The 18919-nt window shown below is 40.2% G+C and overlaps 1 protein-coding gene and 1 long non-coding RNA gene across 16 annotated transcripts in view; one reads left to right on the forward strand and one right to left on the reverse strand.

Annotated features, from left to right (window-relative positions):
- LOC116687717 (uncharacterized) overlaps positions 1-8211 on the forward strand; it is a 113842-nt gene extending 105631 nt beyond the window's left edge. The window contains exon 4 of the long non-coding RNA XR_004331616.1: positions 8051-8211. This is a non-coding gene — a long non-coding RNA (uncharacterized LOC116687717). The remainder of the gene's footprint in view (positions 1-8050) is intronic.
- ptprt (protein tyrosine phosphatase receptor type T) overlaps positions 1-18919 on the reverse strand; it is a 385704-nt gene that overhangs the window by 203483 nt on the left and 163302 nt on the right. For all 15 annotated transcript variants that reach the window (XR_004331615.1, XM_032513298.1, XM_032513297.1 and 12 more), the window contains 2 exons: positions 8387-8502; positions 6943-7123 (listed from right to left, as the gene is read on the reverse strand). Coding sequence is in view for 14 of the 15 variants with exons in the window: in XM_032513298.1 (XP_032369189.1) it covers positions 6943-7123; positions 8387-8502 (297 nt within the window). In the remaining variant the exon portion in view is untranslated. The remainder of the gene's footprint in view (positions 1-6942; positions 7124-8386; positions 8503-18919) is intronic.

Here is an 18919-nt window from a genome sequence, read left to right on the forward strand (position 1 = left end):
CACACACACACACACAAACACATACACACACACAGTGACAGAGAAGTCTGACAGAAGAATATTTAGATTAGTAATTCCAAGGTGTTGATTAAGGCCACAGCCTGTGGAGCATATCAAATTACCCTAACAAAGAAACGCAATTAGACACTGTCATTTTTATTCAAAACCTTATCACTCACGATGGTTGTGTTTGTGTGTGTGTGTGTGTGTGTGTCTCATTTCATCTTTATGATGCACAATGTCTACCTGGAGATTTGTGTCTGTGAATGCACGTGTGAAAGCCTTCTAGGACTCACAGTGTGCACCGTGACGTCTGCATGCTGCTTTCCAGCATGGACGTGACTGTGTGCATCACGACTGACTCACACAACGGACATGTGCATCCACCGTTGGTATGTAAGTGTATGTCTCTCTCTCGCTCTCTCTCTGCATATATGTGTGTGTGTTTTCCTGTGAACCCTGGGGCCCGAGACGCAAGAAAACAGGCTTCATTGAAAAGATAACGGCAGCTGTAACACATTAATCATAACTTAATTAACTTCCACCATCCTGCATGGCAGCACTCTTTTTCTCTCCCTTCCCTCTCTCTCTCACTCTCTTTCTCTTTCTCTCTCTCTCTCTTTCACCTATACATGTATCTGTCATTTTGTCCTAACCTCTCTCTCTCTCTCTCTCTCTCTCTCTCTCACTCTCTTGCAATCCTCAGTTTAATTCAAATTGTCTTTGCTGTCATGAAATGGTCTCTGCAATTCTTCCCTGGCATTCATTTCTCTGGCTTGGTCTATTAGCCCCTATCCATGTTTTTTTTTTTTTTTATTATTATAATAAGCAACAGACCTGGTTGTTTATATGGAAATTTTGACTTTTATTCTTTGTAAGTGTTTAGAGATTTGTAGCAGCTATCTGCGAGCAAAATGCAAATTTAAAAGTGTTGCTTGTTAGTGATGTTGGGGATCACTGCACTGCATGTAATCAAGATGGAAGTGAATCTCCAACAGCAGCAGTGTGGGATAATGCATGCTTGTGCTAGTCCCTGTATGGATGAGAGTGCTCCTGTGTGAAGAGCCACAACGTATTGGTTTACAACCAGAATGGAGAATAAAAAGATACAGTTCTAATGATGTTAAAATATTGATGTGTGCTTAGTGATTGAATGATCTCATCATTTACAGTAGCTATATTAATGTCTGGCAAAACACATTTTATGTTCCCATCCGTTTTTCTGCCCCATGACACTTACGCTAGTCATGTCATGACAACAGTAATAGTGTGTTTTAACACAGTTTTAAACTAAAAATGCAAATATGCCATCTATACAAATCTTCAACAAGTCCTCCAAACCAATAGAGCAATCTGTTTGTTTGTTTTTCCTTCCTAATATCTAAACCTGAGAAAATAACCCTTGTGGTTTTCTAAAGTTTGTCAGTATATTTGCCATTGTCTATGAAAAAAGCCCCATGACGGACATTAATTCAGTGTCATCAATCATTTTGTACAAATGACATTTCTTTTCTTTGGGATGGAACAGCTCATTAAGTCTCATGTTCACATTAAAACATGGAGTAATCCATGCTACATCAATCTGTTCACAAAGCCAGTCTACATGTTGTTCAAGATTTCATCGCTGTAGAGGTTAATCCTCCCACGGAACAAATAAACACATCTTGATGAAAAGCCAGAAAATACCAGCAGAGGCTGGGCTGGATTACGATTAAATTACACTTGGTGATATAAAGATTACATGGCAGATATGTATTAGTTGTTATGATTTCCGACCAAACTGCATTTACCTTGTTTTTAAAGGAAAAAGGGGATGTTCAACAGTGTGAGCAGGTGTTTTGTAAGAAAATAGTTATATTTTTTTCCCATCAAACAGATGGTATTTGTGAGTGAATTGCCTTGTCTTTAAGATGTTACAAATCTTTCTTTTAACGTTAAAGTACCACGGTGTCATCTCCATAAACAGTCAGCGAGAATAAACATGGTGATGCTATAAAACAGGCTTGTAAAAGTCACACATGCACATTCTTTGAAAGGTTGGGATTAAAAGCTCTTCTGAAGCTGTTAACCTGAACCAGATTCCATGAGCAGTACAAACAAGGCTTGTTTCATGTTGCTGAATCTTTTTCATTTTTTTTTAATCAGACAAAACATGACATGTCCTTTATATGTTGAAAGCATTCAACGATCCTTGATAGCCGGAATACACGGTTAAAATAATTAAAAGGACATACATAATAAGTGCCCTTTTACAACTGAATGCACTTTGATGAATTGCCTTTTTGTAAAGTGACAACTGATTGATTAAGAAAAACAGAAAAATAACAAAAGCTGATGGCTCTGATTGTTGTTTCTCTTCTACTGTGATGTTAGAAAACACCCAGTCCTCTGATGATAAAAAGATGATTAAATCACAATGACTATGATTGGCCTTTGAGTGACGAGACTCTGTTTAATGGGAGTGGGGGGATTCATAAGTATATAAACATGTCCCAAACATGGGGATTTTAGATCAGTATATTAATACTTAATATCTGCTGTTTGACCTTGAATAGTGTTAACGACTGCAAGGATATCTGACCTGATAAAAACAACATGAATAGAGCCATTATTATCAGAAGTGGTAGCACTACAGTGACTGCTTCTGTATTAGAGCATGAAGAGGTATAGGTCCTAAAACACAAGGCTTTCAAGTGGGGGTGCAGAGTTCCTGTCCCAGAGATGTCAAGGGGAAAACACAGGACATTTACCCAGGAAACGGGTGTTTGTGTCCGTGGATTACTACTTAAGGGGATCGGGGTTTTAATCCAAACCCTGATCCGCAGGACAGTCACCATTTGTTGGCTAAACTAACCCTAACGCGTTGCAACAACATGTACAAAATATAATTGTTCTAATTATTATTGTAATTTTAGAACAACATTGACCTTGCTTTTTTTTGTTGCTTTATTGTAAGAAAATTCAATTTGTAATAATTCCATTTTAGTGTTTTGTAGCATCATTAATTCTCTGGAACAGGGACGTGAAAGCCAGACAGGGAGTTAAGGGAGACACTGCAGGTGAACAGGGAACTGGCAGATAACTGATAGATATCACCATTACACCTCACCCCGTTCATTACTAACATTGAGACAAGATCTTTCTGTTTTACAACTTTTCTGATATTGTATGTTTAACTGTACAAATTTACATATTAAATATGCACCTGTTTCCCGAAGAAAATGTGAACATGGGATAAAGCCAGGTTCAAAATTCTTTTTTTAGTTTGTTGACTCATTAGCGACAAAGGTTTTAACAGAAGAGATTTTCTTTCCATCACTCTATAAATCAGAACATACCGTCAACAGCCATGGAAAAAAATATTTTCTCCATGATTTTAGGTAGAAAATGTTGTATAAATCTGGCTATAAATAATATATGGACAAACCCAAATGTTGATTATGAATAAACACTTTTACCTTTTCTTAACAATAGAAAAGGATTGAGTTAGTGCTACTTGTCATTCTATGAGCATCTTTCAAAAACTGAGCATGCCGTCTCATTCAACAACTGTTGAGTTAGCATACTTTTAGCATACTTCAATTTTTCAATTTTTTTATCCATGTCAAAGTCACGACCTCGCAAATTAAACTCGAGATCTTGCAAAACAAAGTCAAATCTTACAAAAGATTTTTTTTTTTTGTAATTCTTTTTTTCCCTCCATGTCACCTCGGGGTCTCTGTACAAAACGACTACAAAAGAAAGCTAGTAGGGCATTGTGTTGGCCTTAGAGCACAGGTTGCTAGGGCAAAAGAGTTGTATAACATCATTCTTAGAGGAAAAACGTTGGCTGAGGTGTGTGCTGAAGAGCTTAGACAACTAGTCTGACTTCCTCTAGCCAATATTTGATAAATAAGAGGCCTGACAGCAACCTGACAAATAGGTGTTTCATGGTTAGGTAAATAGGCTGGTGTGTACAGTGAGTGGACATGACATTTGTCTCAGAGGTTGAGAGTTGTTTTGTGTGTGCGTGTGTGTGTGTGCGTGGGTGAGTGCATGCGTGCATGTTTTCTGGCTGCAAATTGTCTTTTGTCATTATGAACGGATGGACGACTGGAGGTCAATGGAGAACGGAGTAGAAAAACAAACATGAAGATGGATAAATATACACTAACACACAACAGACCCACACCACAAATGTATTTTAGGTAACTGGTCTCTTGAGTACTCAGACAAAACTCCAGCCTCAGAGGATTAAGCCTTTAAATTATTGCTGTTGCAACCCAGTCTCAAACCCAGCACGTCAAAAACCAACAGTTGGTAAGGGGGCTCTGGCGTTAGTTACTGATGCAAAAAGTCTCCTTTAGTGTCTCAGTCAGACTGAACAGGGGTTTCAACTAATACCAATTAATCCCATCATTTGACGCTCTGGTACATTTTTCAACTGAGCGATGGGACCCCTTGGCCTCAGTTTTTGACGCTGTGGTTTGGGATCGATTTGGCGTAAATTTTAGGTTTAGGAAAAAATGGTGGGTGGTGTTCTAAAATGTCCAAATTAGGGAAACGCGGGAGAAGAACGTGACACAAATCCTGTTCTCCTGGGAGAAAGTCCTGGGTTGTTTGACCCATCCACCCCCCCAACCAACCTCCTCATGTGGATGTTAGATCCTTTGTAGTTCTCGCTACTGTTGGCTCGCTTGATCCTCCGTCATCTTACAGCGCCGCGGTCGAGCTGCTGCTCTGCCTGGTGCGTTCCATACAGACACTAAAGGGAGATTTTTGCGTCCTATCTGACGCTGAGAGCCACTGACCGAGCGTCAGGGTGACGCGTTGGGATGGAGAACAGGTTGGCTCTTTCATTTTTGTGTTCATGTGTGACTGTGCAGGTTCACACTGTTGATGCTCTGACTAAGAATATTTCTCACCTCCACTTGTGAGACGTTTGGGAGTACAACTTCTCAATGATCTTCTCATCTCATGTAGCAATTTTAACTTTCTGACTTTTATATTTCTTTGACCATTTCAGCTTTTTAAACACACCGTAGGAAATAAGCATTTAAGCGGTGTGTAGCGGAAAAGAGGCAATTGGTTTCTAGAGTAAACCTGGAAAAACTTTTACTACTAAGCACCATGGACGTACAAGTTTCTACAATAATGGATGTAACAAATTAACGTGTGTGTGTGTGTGTGTGTGTGTGTGTTATGTTGTAAATGTTGAGTGGGCAGCTTCCAGTAGGTAAAACAATTCGTGATTGAAGGATATGATTAAAACATGAGAAGCTCTCTTTCTAAGATTACTGTTATAATCTAGGGAAGATTAGTCCTGTGTGTGAGAGAAAAGTCATTTTATATCTTAATTACAAATTATTAATTCATTTTGCCCTTTCACAGAGGTTAAAGTACATTTCGATTACTTCAGCAACATTAAATAGTAAGAGGAAAACCACGTGTGCGTGCATTTGTATATGTGTGCGTGTGTGCGTATGCATGTGCGTGCGTAAGAATGTGTGTGTGTGTGCATCCGTGTGTGCGTATCTATGTACCTGCGTGCGTATGTATGTGCCTGGGTGCATATGTGTGTGCATGCATGCGTGAGTGTGTGCGTGCATATGTACTGTATGCGTGTGCGTGCATGTCTTCGTATGTGCGTGTGTGAATGCGTGTGTGCGTAGCTGCTTCATCTGCAGGAGCTGCAAAGCCAAAGCTATAAAGCCATTACCGTACAAACAGCAATTAGCCTGCATGTGAACAATTGCTGTTCCATTCCCTAATTACTGAATTACAACCAGGAGATTAACGATGGTTAAATACAAAACAATTAAGAACTAAACAATTAAGGCCTTTTTTCTTCCTTCCCCCAGAGCGATTGCTTCTCCCCAGTCATGATAAGTCTTTTTAACGGCTTCAGACAACTTTCGGCACGTGCGTGTTCAGCTAATAACGGTAGGAATTTCAGGCTGAGATGTGATGTTCCCCAGAAGCTAAATTCAGAGGATATTAGTTATGAGATCAGGAGAAGAACAGCGAGCCCTGAGGAGGATGGGAAAGAGATGAGAGATTTGGGATCATTAGAACAATATTTTTTTTATCCTGCTTATCAAGCATTGCTCTAATGGATTTGAGCTATTCCAGCTTATCGCAGGCATGTTGTTGGAAACAAAAAATGCGAAGCATCAATGAATTATTAGTTGTAGTGGCTGGGGGGAAACACACTGTTCTGAATTAGAAGAACATGGAAGCCCTCTGGAAGGGAAAACAGCAGTTAAAAATGTTGTTTTGAAATAATTCCAACTCTTAGGGTACATTTATATTTGAGGCATTAATAAAGAATGCCAGTACATCCTGTGTAGTTTTTCCTGCTGAAGGGCACAGTGATAAGACACGGCTGTTGATTGGTGCAGTTTTGAATGTTGCCAGGATCAAACCTGTGGTCCAGGGATTAAAGATGGAATGTGTCTCTAAATGCTGTCCTGTTCTCTTAAGGCAGTGTGGCTTAGTCAGTTGCTGTGCTGGAGCTCAGTTAAAGTTGCATTATTCAATTTTCTCAATACCAGAGGGTAGACAAATATCAAAACATGATACACATCAAACAGCATGCCATTTGCTTTGAAATGTTTTCTGGTATGTAAGGAAACAATGACTTACTTTCATGCCCAAGAGCAACATTAGTATTTCATTATTGGAGTCATCTTTCTGGCTACTTGACAAATGCATTTCCAACATTTAGTCAGCTTTAAGCTCGGGTTTGGTCTCCACCAATTCCACAAAGCAAAATATGGCTCAAAATATGAAAAGTTCTGAGAATCTTTTTTTTTTTTCTCAGAAGTGGGAATTTATTCTCAGAATTCTGAATTTAAAGTCAGAACTTAAATACATGTTTTTCACATGTGGCTAAATCACATGTGGCCCTAATCCCCTTCCGTATAAATACATTTTTACAAATGGTGGGGTTTTTTCACTCACCATCCTCCTCTGTCTGTTTGACTATCTCCTCGCTCTCTTTGCTGCCCTCGGGGTTGGCCAGGACCAGCCGCAGTCGGACCGTGACAAAGGGCCTCAGCCCCCTCAGGGTGTAATGTGACGAGGTCTGGATCAACTCCTCTGCGGCAAACTCCTGCTGGTTAAAAACATACTGGTACTGCACCTGGAAAAAAAGAGGGGGGGGGAGACATGACATTTATTCCACTTTGATTTGGTTAAGAACAGGGTTTACCAACGCAGAGCTGTTCCTATGTGATGCACTTCACCCTGCAATGCTTTGACAGAATTGCAAAGTGGAGAACGTGAGTTCACTGTCCGGGTCCAAACTGTGAACGCTACAAATCACTAATGATCTTAAAGCAGCGGTGTTGATCAAATGTGCACGTAAAAAGGTTTGTCAAAACACTTGTGAATAAAACAACTTATAATATGATACTGGAGTTTAGAAGTTTGAAGATGTGACCATCCACCTTTATTAAAATCGAATAGAATACACTTTATTGTCCCCAAGGGGAAATTTGTCTTGGGCTCAGTGCAACAATCTGTTGCTTCACAATACAAACTTGTAACAGAGAAACATTCTAAAATCGACATGAAATCGACATGAAATCTGCATAAGATCAGCATAAGATCAACAAAAGACATCTAAAGACGTAAAGGAAGAACATGATGGACAGACAATACTGCCTCTTAAAAAGTGACTTTGAGAATGAAAGTGCTTAGTGCTAAGATTTACCATTGGGGTTCAGCAGCTTTATAGAGGTTGGGATAAATTATAACTATATAAGTTTATTTGTTTTACATCTTGGCACACGGAATCTTCTCACTGACGGCAGAAGTTCATATTCCGGAAAGACAGGATGTTGAGAGTCTGCAGTAACTGTTGCCGCTTGTTTCCTGACTGCTTGCTCGTACAGGCTCTTTATGGGCTGGTTCTCTTTCCTCCCCATTATTACCATAGAATGTAACCAGTAGGCGATTTGAGGTGACTGGAGGAGACTACTGTGTGCAGTTGGCAAAATGACCAAAATGCATGCCCCCTGTTAACCTCAGGAGAAGAGGGGTTGTTTAGTTGAATATATTAGTCCAGTCTGCCTGACTCATTGATCCTTTATCTGACTGAGGTTTGTGCAAGTTAGAATCTACGGCCCCGACCACGGCTCTGAAATATCAGCAGCCTAACTGTGTATTGATAAATACATGTCGCACTCCGTAGTGCTAAAGTAGTAGACAGATTTGTAATTGCGACCTTTTCCTTTAAGTCATGTCACCTGTCAGTTTTGTCTTGGATGGATACTATTTTTGAACTGGGGTATTAAAAAATACGGAACCAAAAGAGTTGTTCATGTGGCGATTTGCTAGTCGCAGGTCTGCACCCCCATCTGAGTTTGTAGTTACAGCACAAATTGTGGCCAGCAGTGCGTACCGTCAGATTGTAGCTGTGGCAGCGTGTCACAGCATACCCAAACGTCTCCCACTGTATAGTCAGCTGACGGGCTCTGACATCCACCACGTTGACATTTTGGGGCCCTTGGACTGGATCTGAAGGAAAAATGGACAGAAACAAAAGTCATTACTTCGGCTGAGCAGGAAATACAGTATGTTGGTCCAAGAAAAGACTGTTGAGCCACTGATTTCACTGAGCCACAGTACCATCTCCTCTGGCTATACTCTTTGGCAAGGGACCAAATTATCATCAGATTTCAAGGCTTAAACTTCTCGACTTTATATTAAAGGATCATCTTTCTACCCTCTCTGCCATCCAGTTGTCTCAGAACTGTTCTTTGAAATGTACATTAGATCACCACAAAGGCAGTTTTTGTTGAAAGTACTTCCTCACTGTAAGAATCAAACTAAAGCTTGATTTGATATGTATACAGCAATCTTTCACTATTTATCCAACTACTTCCTTAGCTGTACAAGTTCCTCTCAATGCATTTTGGAGCAGCGTATAGCCAGTAAAATGAAGGATATATTGAGTTCATTGGTCCTGGCATGCTCTTCACAAAGTGACATACAGAAATCTGAATTCTTAAATTAATCTTGATAATTGTTGAGAGTAATTCTGTTTAAAGAAAGTATTTTGTAACCTACAATCATTTCATTCCCTTATGTTTGAGATTGCCAGCTTCATTGGCCAGTTGAAAAAAAACAAATTACATTTTCGTTTATTTTATAGAAGCATAACTTTTAACATTCAGCAGAATCGGGTGGTGTATTAATTGAAACTCACTGTCAGTATTTTGGTTCAGTGCATTGCTCAAGGCCGCTCTAATGGGACATGGAAGCTGTCCACAGGTTCCGGACCTATCCATTACTAGCTGGAAAGTCTGTGTGACCAATAGGCCATACTATGTCGTTACAGGAAAGCCTGTATTCACAAGCCAGAGATTACCACAGAAGTCCCTGTATTGATCTGAAGACATTTGGAGTGGTTATTACTGCCTTCGCCATGTGTCACTCACACACACACACACACACACACACACACACACACACACACACACACACACACACACACACACACACACATACACACACAGAGACACACACACACACACACACACACACAGAGCATTGTTCCGGCCATATGCTGGGCTCTCATCCCCAAGTTTGTGTACCACGGCTGACTGCACACTAACAAGCTTGTTCAATTCAATCTTCCTGTCTTCTTAATTAGTTTCTATCAGCTACCAATGGCAACCAAAACAGGTCACTGCATAATTAGAGTAGCTATAGTAGCTGTACTTCTCCAACTGAAATGGAAACTTTACTCATAATGTGTGTGTGATCGTCAAAATCTGGCGAGAACAGACACTTACAGACACATACAGGAGAAAAGGGTTTTGGCACTGAAATAAAAACTCGTTAATTATGTCTGATTATTGTTGGAAGAACAACCTAGCGAATGAATTAGTGACATTTGAGAAGATTCTGTTGTTCTCAAGAACTCAGCATTGATCCTCAGGCAGGATTTTCCACTCAAAGTTGTTGAACTCATTAAACCTTCACAGTCAAACTCTGAAGATACATAACCTTATTTCTCGGTTGTTTTGTTGTTGTTTGAAGACTGTGTGGGGAATGCAACAAATTGCCCAGCTGAAAAGTCCTTGAGTAATTTATTCCAGCTAGTGGATTGCCCTTTTGACTTTTTTAGTAAAGCTTTGTCACATTAATGCTTAGTGTGTAACATCTAAAACCACGGCAAATGTTTTGCTTCTCAAATAATAAAATGGCCGTTGAATGACATTGATCTACATTTTTAAATGAAGGAAAATGTGTGCACCAGAAATATTTAGCATCATTTTTCACTTTCTTAGTCTCTCTAAATTGTCCAAAATCAATTCAGTAATCCTTGAAAGTCCCTTTTAAGCTTTCTTGGGCAAAACGTAGTTATCATTTTTAATTTAATAATTTAAATTTGAAAAAAAGCCAAACTAATTGATGCCTCCTAAAGTGAAATAATCAATCTCATAGAGTTCAAAGGCAACTTAACCCATGCTTTAACCCCACAACATTCTTTATGAAAGCAGAAGAGTGTATTATAAGATATAAGCTGCTTACTGTAAATGTAAGATCAGCCTAATGAGGCAAGATGAGACCGCGGCACCATGGATAAGCCATCTTAGAGGCCATCTGAGACAGAAGACAAGTGTTTTGGTAGCCAGTGTGTGCGTTGTACATTTGTGTTCATGTGTCTGTGGGTGTAATGCATTGAGAGATCTATGTGTTTGAGAGTTTGGGTGCAGATTTAAACTCCCTGTGGTGCTTGATGGTTTAAAGAGTCTTTGTTTGTACTTAGAGGTCCAAAGCTTTTAAAGTAGTCTATCCTTGCTGGATAAGACTGGAGCAGACTGACATTTGGCAGCCAGGAAAGCTGCTGTAGAGAGCTAATATAACTAACGTATGACCCAATCCTCAGGTCAGCCCAGCAGGCAATAGGCTTTCACAGAGCCCACATACTATCCCCAGAAAATAGGACTTAACTACATCTGACTGAGACTGGTGCAGATGGGCCGATGGACTCAGCTTGCTGTCATTCCGTTTTATTAAAGAAGGCCGTGCATGTTGACAAACTACCCATTCTGACAAACAATTCTTAAGACATCCAATTAGGTGATATAATTACTTGTCTGGCAGGCAGCAGGACATTTCCCAAACTTTGTAATGGATTTTCCTAAAATGTGGTAGGCAGATTAATCTGGAGCGAGTACAAACCACTAATGTGAGTGTTTTGTTATGTGAGATTTCCATCATTTGAGGATGGAACCATGCAGAGATTTCATTACAAAGTCTAGTATAAAGTCAGGAGTCCAGGGTATACCTTTTTTGTAACCCAGTGCATGCTGGGGTAGCCCTAGCCCCCACAACCCCTCACCCTGGTGGTTAGCATATGGATGAATCGTATTAACAATAATGATAGTAAGTAGATGCCTTTACAGACAGCCTGATCAAAAGTGCAAACATTTTAACAAAGGATGCTCCAGTGGGGAACAAACGCTGAGAAAGACCTTGTTCAGAGTCAAACTCCTCTGGAGAACAAATGTGAACTAACCTGTAATTATGCATGTTTAAGCAGATCAAGTGATGTTCCTGTAATGAACGAACACACTGTAATTCCTCAATTACTGAGACATAATCACTCATCACTGAGCCGGAGAAAGAGAATGAAATTAGCAGTTTTCCCCAAGAATAGCAATAAATCAAAGCTCCTCTCACTGCAACGACTAGTTTCTGCAAAGACTCAAACCATGTTAGCAAAATCAGATTTATGCTCAGAGGTCTGGAGAGGAACAGGCCAAAAACAACAAATAGCAGCCAACCAAATCCCCCTCGCCAACCATCCAGTACCGCTACCACCCACTTAATCCAGTGGTCTATCAGTTGGGTATGATAGACGATAATCTTTCAGATAATCTGGCGGGGGCTCGGTTGGAGGCCCTCTAAACAGATTGCTCACTTCTATTTGGGTATACACTGGTGGCGGGGGGTGGGGGAGGTAGAATCAACAAATGAACACTAGAACGACAAAGCAAAGAGTCCACTACTCACTTTAAACATTAAGTTTAAAAGCTGTAACAAGTATCATGTTGTGTTAAATACAGCCATTTGCATTACTGTAGATCAAACGTACACATGTTTCCTTGTGAATTGAAGATAAAGGGAATGGCAGAGAAAGAAGAGAATTGTAGATGAATGGAGTAAGACATGCTGAGAGAGAGAAACTAGGAGGAAGAGAGCAGGAGAGGGTTTGTGAATTATAACTTTGTTTACATCGTTAGGTCGATTATGGTGTCTCCTGGGCTGCCCTTGGTCGTGACAAATGCCAGATTTGCCACATCATCCATCTGATTTATTCTTTCTTCCTCCTCTCCTTCCCTCCATCCACATGCCTCCTGAAGTCATCTTTCCTCCATCCATTTCAACCTCTTATTTGCATTCATTCTAAGCTTCTCTTAACCCACTAGCACATCAAAGACCGATTATGGCATGGAGATGAAGAGACTGACATACAGTAAGATGTAAAAAACTGTAACTGAAAGAAAAGCTAAGCAGAAGTGGGGTGAAGTGTGAGTTGTACAAAACTAACAAGCTGGATGGGGGGCATGGATTGACCAGTGAATAGATAGATCCACCAATGGAGGGATGGAGAAAAAAAAGGTCAGTTATGCATTACAGAAGAATAGTCATACCTCCAGAGGACATGGCCTGGTGCTGGGCAAAGCATCCGCCCTCATTAATCAGGATGGGTCAAGGGTTGCCATGTTAGCTATCACACACTGTGAAAGGGCAGTTTAGATGGCACAGCTGGCGCACAGTGTGACAAGGTCAAACCGTGAGGCGTGTTGCAGCCAGACATGGCATGGTCCCTGCGGTGGACCAGAGGATACAAGTGGCCCATGGCATGCCCATTAAAAGGACAACAGAGGCTACAGCTGGCCATTGGCTCGCCAGTCTGCCACTACAAAAAAATATGGACTTTAAATACCAACTGACTGCAGTGTTTTAGTCAAAAATCCACCTAAAACTAAGACCAAGTCATCACCAGGCCCAGAGTGTATTGAGACCGAGAAAGACCAAGACTTTGAGGGGTTGAGACCAAGACCATATGAGTGTGAGTCTCACACTGCACGACACAATCAAATGCTAACAACAGGCACTTATATAATAATAATATAATATTGATCTGAATGATCCCCACTCTCATGCAAAAAAAGCCCACAGAAAACCAAGACGATTCTCCTTCATTCACCTCTTTTATTGGGTATTGTGAATTACGAGAAATGCATTGATAAAAATAATCAAAAGGCAGTTGTGGTCTTGAATAAAAACTCCAGAGACCTCATTATCTGAGAATGAGACAAGACAGAGTGAAAATGCGGACAACTCCAAAACGAGAACTTCAAAAAGTGGTCTTGAGACCGGTCTTAAGACCAAGATCAATCGTGAGTACTACACCACTGCTTGACTGCATATTATGCCAGACTGTTACTCTGGTCTGTATGTGGTTTTTGCTGTGCTATGGACATATCTGTTGAAAAACTTAAAAGTACTATATAAGGAAACTTGCATCAGGTAATGAACTGCAGCGCACACTATGGAAACCCTTTCAGAGTTGTGTTTAGTTGAAGATGGAAATGGAGGTAATCCCTCAAAACATGTCTAGAATAAGATAATACTCATGGTTAACTGTATAATAACAAAATCCAGGTCTTTTAGCACTGGGATTGACTTTTCTTTAACTGTAGCTTGAACTGGCTGTGATCATCTACACAATGCCGACTAAAATGCACATATGCCGACGGATAGCATCTGTTCCCTGCTGTAGAGATAAACTTGTTTTGCCAGCCTTTGAAAGTACTTAAGGGCCTATTGGATGTTTTGGCAGGTAGATATCAAGTTCAGATGAGAGCCTAGTGAAGCATTGTGTTTTGGGATGCTTTCCGGAATCTGATGAATGAGCAGCAGAAATGGAGCCATTAATCCAAAGACTTTAGGGAGCCGTTCCAGGGAGAAGAGAGGAGGGGAGGAAAAGGAGGAGTGGAAATCAATCTTGCAGCCTCACTCCGCACCCCATCCTCCTCTATGTTACTGTTTTGGTCTTATTCTTTCCCACTCTTCTTTATTTTTACATGTTCTTTTGCCATGATATATATGTTATTATGTCTTCTTTGTCTATCTGTTTATTTTGTTCTCTCATAAGCTCTCCATCATTCCTCCTTGCCCTTTCCCCATCTGCTTCTTCTGCTCTTTCTCCCATACCGGTATCTCAATCACTCACTTACTCCTCATTTGACGTCCCACTTTTGCACAGTCTTTGCTCTTAAATTCTGTTCATCTTCAATTCAAGCTCTTCTAAACACATTAAGGTTAACAGTTGGCATGTGGTGAAGATGGGAATGAGTTTCCTGTGTCAAACAAGTTCAAAAAAAAGAATTCTGGCAATTGCAAACTTTCTTGACAATCCCTTACTCACCAAAGATTTTCCGTCTAAAATCTTAAAACACTTTGGTGGACCTCAGGAAGAATAGTTGTTACCAAGGAAAAAGCTAATATTATTTCCCTTGGAGACGCTGGTCTGCAATCTTATCTCCATTTGGTAAGCCATTTTAATCATGCGTCACTTTGAATGGCACAAAAGTTATGAGACAAGTAGTGTGACTTTGTAAGTGTGATTGTGGAAAGATAATGCTTTTTCACCCCAACCCTACAATTTAAACTTCACTTTGAACAAACCATTTACATATACTGTAGCATGATGCATCTGTCCTCAACTTGAATGTGAATTATGTTCAAGGTATGGCTAGGGGTTAGGACCAAGGATAGGCTGGATCATTATGGGCGCCGATACTGACCTTGTTATGCAGGTCAGGTATCATTATATAATTCAGAATTTGAAAAGGGTTTAATGACCACAATAAGTTATACTTATGTGAAATTTCCCTTGGTGAATAGTGTATACAAAAACAAACAACAAACATTAAATAATAATATGAAATAAAAAATATGATATGACCAATATAATACAACCAATCTACATTAAATACTGTGTTTTCGTTAATGTAATTTCATGTCACAATTCTACGTGCCTGCTATCCGTTACATTCAGTAAAACTCAGCAGGCCACCGAACACCAATCCCTGGCTTAATACTACCATAGAAAACATGATTCTAATGAGTTCCAAGCAATGAGGTGTTTGGATTTTAAATCTGTGAAAAAAGAGCTCTACTTCTGGGTCACTACACTGAATCAGCAGATGCCCTGAGTTGAGGGATTAGAAGAAAAATGTGGACCTCTAGTTAGGAAACTAAAACAGTTGTTCAAGGTTTGGGAAAGATTGTGGTTACGGTTAATTAAAAGACTGTATGAATGTTAATTTCAGGTCAGTAACTGGACCTACACTCTATTCTCCTACCTCCAGTACATAATGTAATGCCCTGCAGCGCCCTGCTATGACATGAACCACTACTACTACTACCACCAGTTTTAGTCACTGATCCATTACCTTTATTGTGACTGTTATTGCCACTGTACATCCCCATCCCCCGTCAGACACCGCCTACCAAGAGCATGGGTCTGTCCGAGGTTTCTCCCTAAAAGTTTGGGAAATTTACTAGAATTTAGGGACTTTATGTGTGTGGTCTAGACCTACTCTCTCTGTAAAGTGTCTTAAGATGACTCTCGATATGATTTGATACCATAAAGAAACTTTTATTGAAATGGAATCCACTTCTGACTCCATACATGCACCACCATGGCCTACATGCAAAAATAAATTACAAGGAATTAGAATTAATTAGTAGGAATTAACTAGATAAATCAGTTATAACTATGTAGGTAAACAATTATGCAACATAGCTAAAAGCTTAGCCCCATGCAGCATTACTTACTCCTTATCGGTTTTCCTACATTGTCTCATTAATAGCTACACTCCCAAAGGCAAAGAGTGGGACTTTGTAGCAAGAAGGAATGAAAAGGCTATTTCAAGGTTGAAGAGAAAGGAAAATATGCATAACATTATGACAGGGTGATGTACTGTAGATGTACAGTATGGGGCATTGCAAACGTATGTACTCCAAAGCTATAGTAATTGCACTCCACCTTTTTCTAAGAGTGAAAATAGCAGGTGCGCTTGAATATGCCGTCATTAGCCTTGCCCACATGACCCTAATAATTCATGCGGGTCTTTACAATTGTGCCGTCAAAATAAAGCCCTGTAGCTACCTGTGGCTAATTCTCTCTCCATGGCCTCTCATACCTTTGCTGCTCCCTATTTCTGTCTGGGTCTTTGATTCTTTCTCTTTTCTGTATTCACAAAGGCCTAAAAGGCAAAAACATGAAAAACAAGAGTCAAGGAATAGTCTGAGTCAGAGAGAACACACGGGCAGCTTCCCTCTGGGAGAAACACGGCAGGGACAACTTTCATTTTTGGGCTCTCCTTCTCTCTCTGTTTGTATGTATGTGTGTGTGTGTGTGTGTGTGTGTGTGTGTGTGTGTGTGTGTGAGGGGGGGGGGGGGGCTTTGCCAAAGCTATGCTGGCTAAAGGCTAGAAATACAATTAATACTAAAAATCCCAACAGCTCCCATCACTAACAAGCACAAGAATACACACAAACACAGGCTCTCTCTCTCTCTCACACACACACACACACACACACACACACACACACACACACACCCCTGAGGCTCCTGTAGCTTCAGCATTAGCTGTGTGACTGTTGATATGTTGCAGAGGTTGCACTTTTAATCTATATCCTCAAAGCTAAGAAATAACAGCCTAACCTCTACCTAACACGCACACACACGCGCACAGACGCAAGTTCTCCCGTGACGATGACCCTCCGAGGCAAACAAGCAAGATCAGACGAAAGCCCTCATGGAGGCTTTTGCCCTCCTTGGATTCAACAAAAGTGTGTGTGTTGCCTGTGTGTAAGTGTGAACGGGTTTTACTGCACTTTCCAAACTGAAGTACCTATAATCCTTTTAATAGAAATAACACGTATGAGTCCACATGTAGAAACACACCAACACGCACACATTCCCATCTTCATCAAAGACATTCTTAGATTCCTCTCATTAATAAGAATAAAAGTGAAGTGTGTAAAATGTCATCACTGAAGTACAACCTCAATAGTACCCTCATCAAATTATCAGCCTCTTAATCATGACAGCTTTACAGAGTCATTAAATTGGATCATTACCTCCACACACACACACACACACACACACACAGAAGTTTTACGGTATTTTGTTCTTTTCAGAAAAGGCATTAATGTTTGCCTTAATCTACACGTGCAAACAGATTTAACAATTAAATGCACAGAAACAAACAAATAAAATATAGCTACAAATACTCATTCACAACACACACACACACACACACACACACACACACAGAAGCAGCAGCAGACAAGGCGACGCCCTGTAGCTTCGTGACTTGGATAAATTGGATTAAATCGACTAGTACCAGATGCCTTTTAGTGGATTTTAATTATGTATCCCTGCATGGAACCAACGACTGAGAGTTAAGCCATAACTCACAACATCTGACTTAATGGCAGAATTGCTTTAACTTTGGTGCACACTAAAGCCCAACATTTTTAACCCTCAAAAGTAACTTGTAGCCTTTAAGAGACAGAAAAAGAACTTTATTGGGACAACGAATTTAAGGAAATTGCATGTTTATAATTATATATTAAGTTGTTTCAATGTTTTATTTGTCATAAAGTTGCATGTTAAAAAGTCACATATATATAGGTGTGGTGTAGGTCTGGCTATGCGAGACTAATGATAAAGTTATTGATGTGTAAATGTTGCAGATTTGAATTTACTTTCTAGTCTAGAACCACTCTTTAACTATTAGCAGACTACATTTTTGTCCCTTTCAGCACCCTTGCCGCCAGCATGCTGCTGAGAAAGACACTGAATCCATGTCAGCTTTCAAGCCACTGTTCTATAGGAAAGTGGGGTAGCAATGCTACACTGGTATCCACAAGGGTCAATAAAGCATCATATCTAGAGTAGACTAATCTTCCATGGTTAGCAATGTAGTCCATCAGCAGGATGGACGAACCTATATTGTGATATCATAGGCAGCGAGAAATAGAAGAAGAATACTCTGAGCCAAAACCACGCGGTAATGTAATTCAAAACGGACTAGAAGGGATATTTATTTCAAATTATGCTTCATTAATACCATTGCTGCCTACAGGCAGGGAAGTGACAATTGAGTTGTAGCAATTTGCAGAATGAAGGGGGAAAGGAAAGCAGAATGGGGAGATTGGGGTTGAGCAAAAAAGGAACACAGGGAGTAATCTAAACAGACACAAAGAAAGACGGAGGGAGAAGACGCTCCATAAACATGAAATGAAATATGGCAGAGGAAATACTTACATAAAAAAAACAAGGCTGATATAAGAAGGAACAAGGGAAGGAAAGAAAAAAAGACAGACAGAAAGTGGTGACAGAGAGGAGTAGAGGGTAAGAGAGAAAGATTTAAAGCAGCGCTATAATGAGCCAATTGATGGTGAGGCCCAGGGTTAAGCACCTGAAGCCAGCCAGTAATTGGCTGAGAATGACAGAGTGACAGACGGAGAGATATGGGCTGCATCCTGGAGGGAGAGAGAGATGGAGGAGGAGATAGATAGAGGGAGGTGCTGAAAGTAGTCATCTTCAGATAAAAAATGTCATTGCGGCCGGGAATGCAGAGAAGAGGATAGGAAACGCTCGAGGGTGTGGAATAAAAGCATGAATACAGCTGCTCGTTACAATAATGTCACTCAGCCAATTATACGCATAACAGTGTGATTACATTATGAAAGAAAATGCCGTTTTCTTAAACTCCTCGAGAGATTTTCATCATTTTGTGTGATGATACCTCCTGTGGGTCTTGAATGATGAAATTTTAGGATGGAGGATCTTTTTGAAAGCCTTTTTTTCAAGATCATTCAAACAAGA

Source organism: Etheostoma spectabile, chromosome 4, assembly GCF_008692095.1.
Source record: "Etheostoma spectabile isolate EspeVRDwgs_2016 chromosome 4, UIUC_Espe_1.0, whole genome shotgun sequence".
Classification (NCBI taxonomy): domain Eukaryota; kingdom Metazoa; phylum Chordata; class Actinopteri; order Perciformes; family Percidae; genus Etheostoma; species Etheostoma spectabile.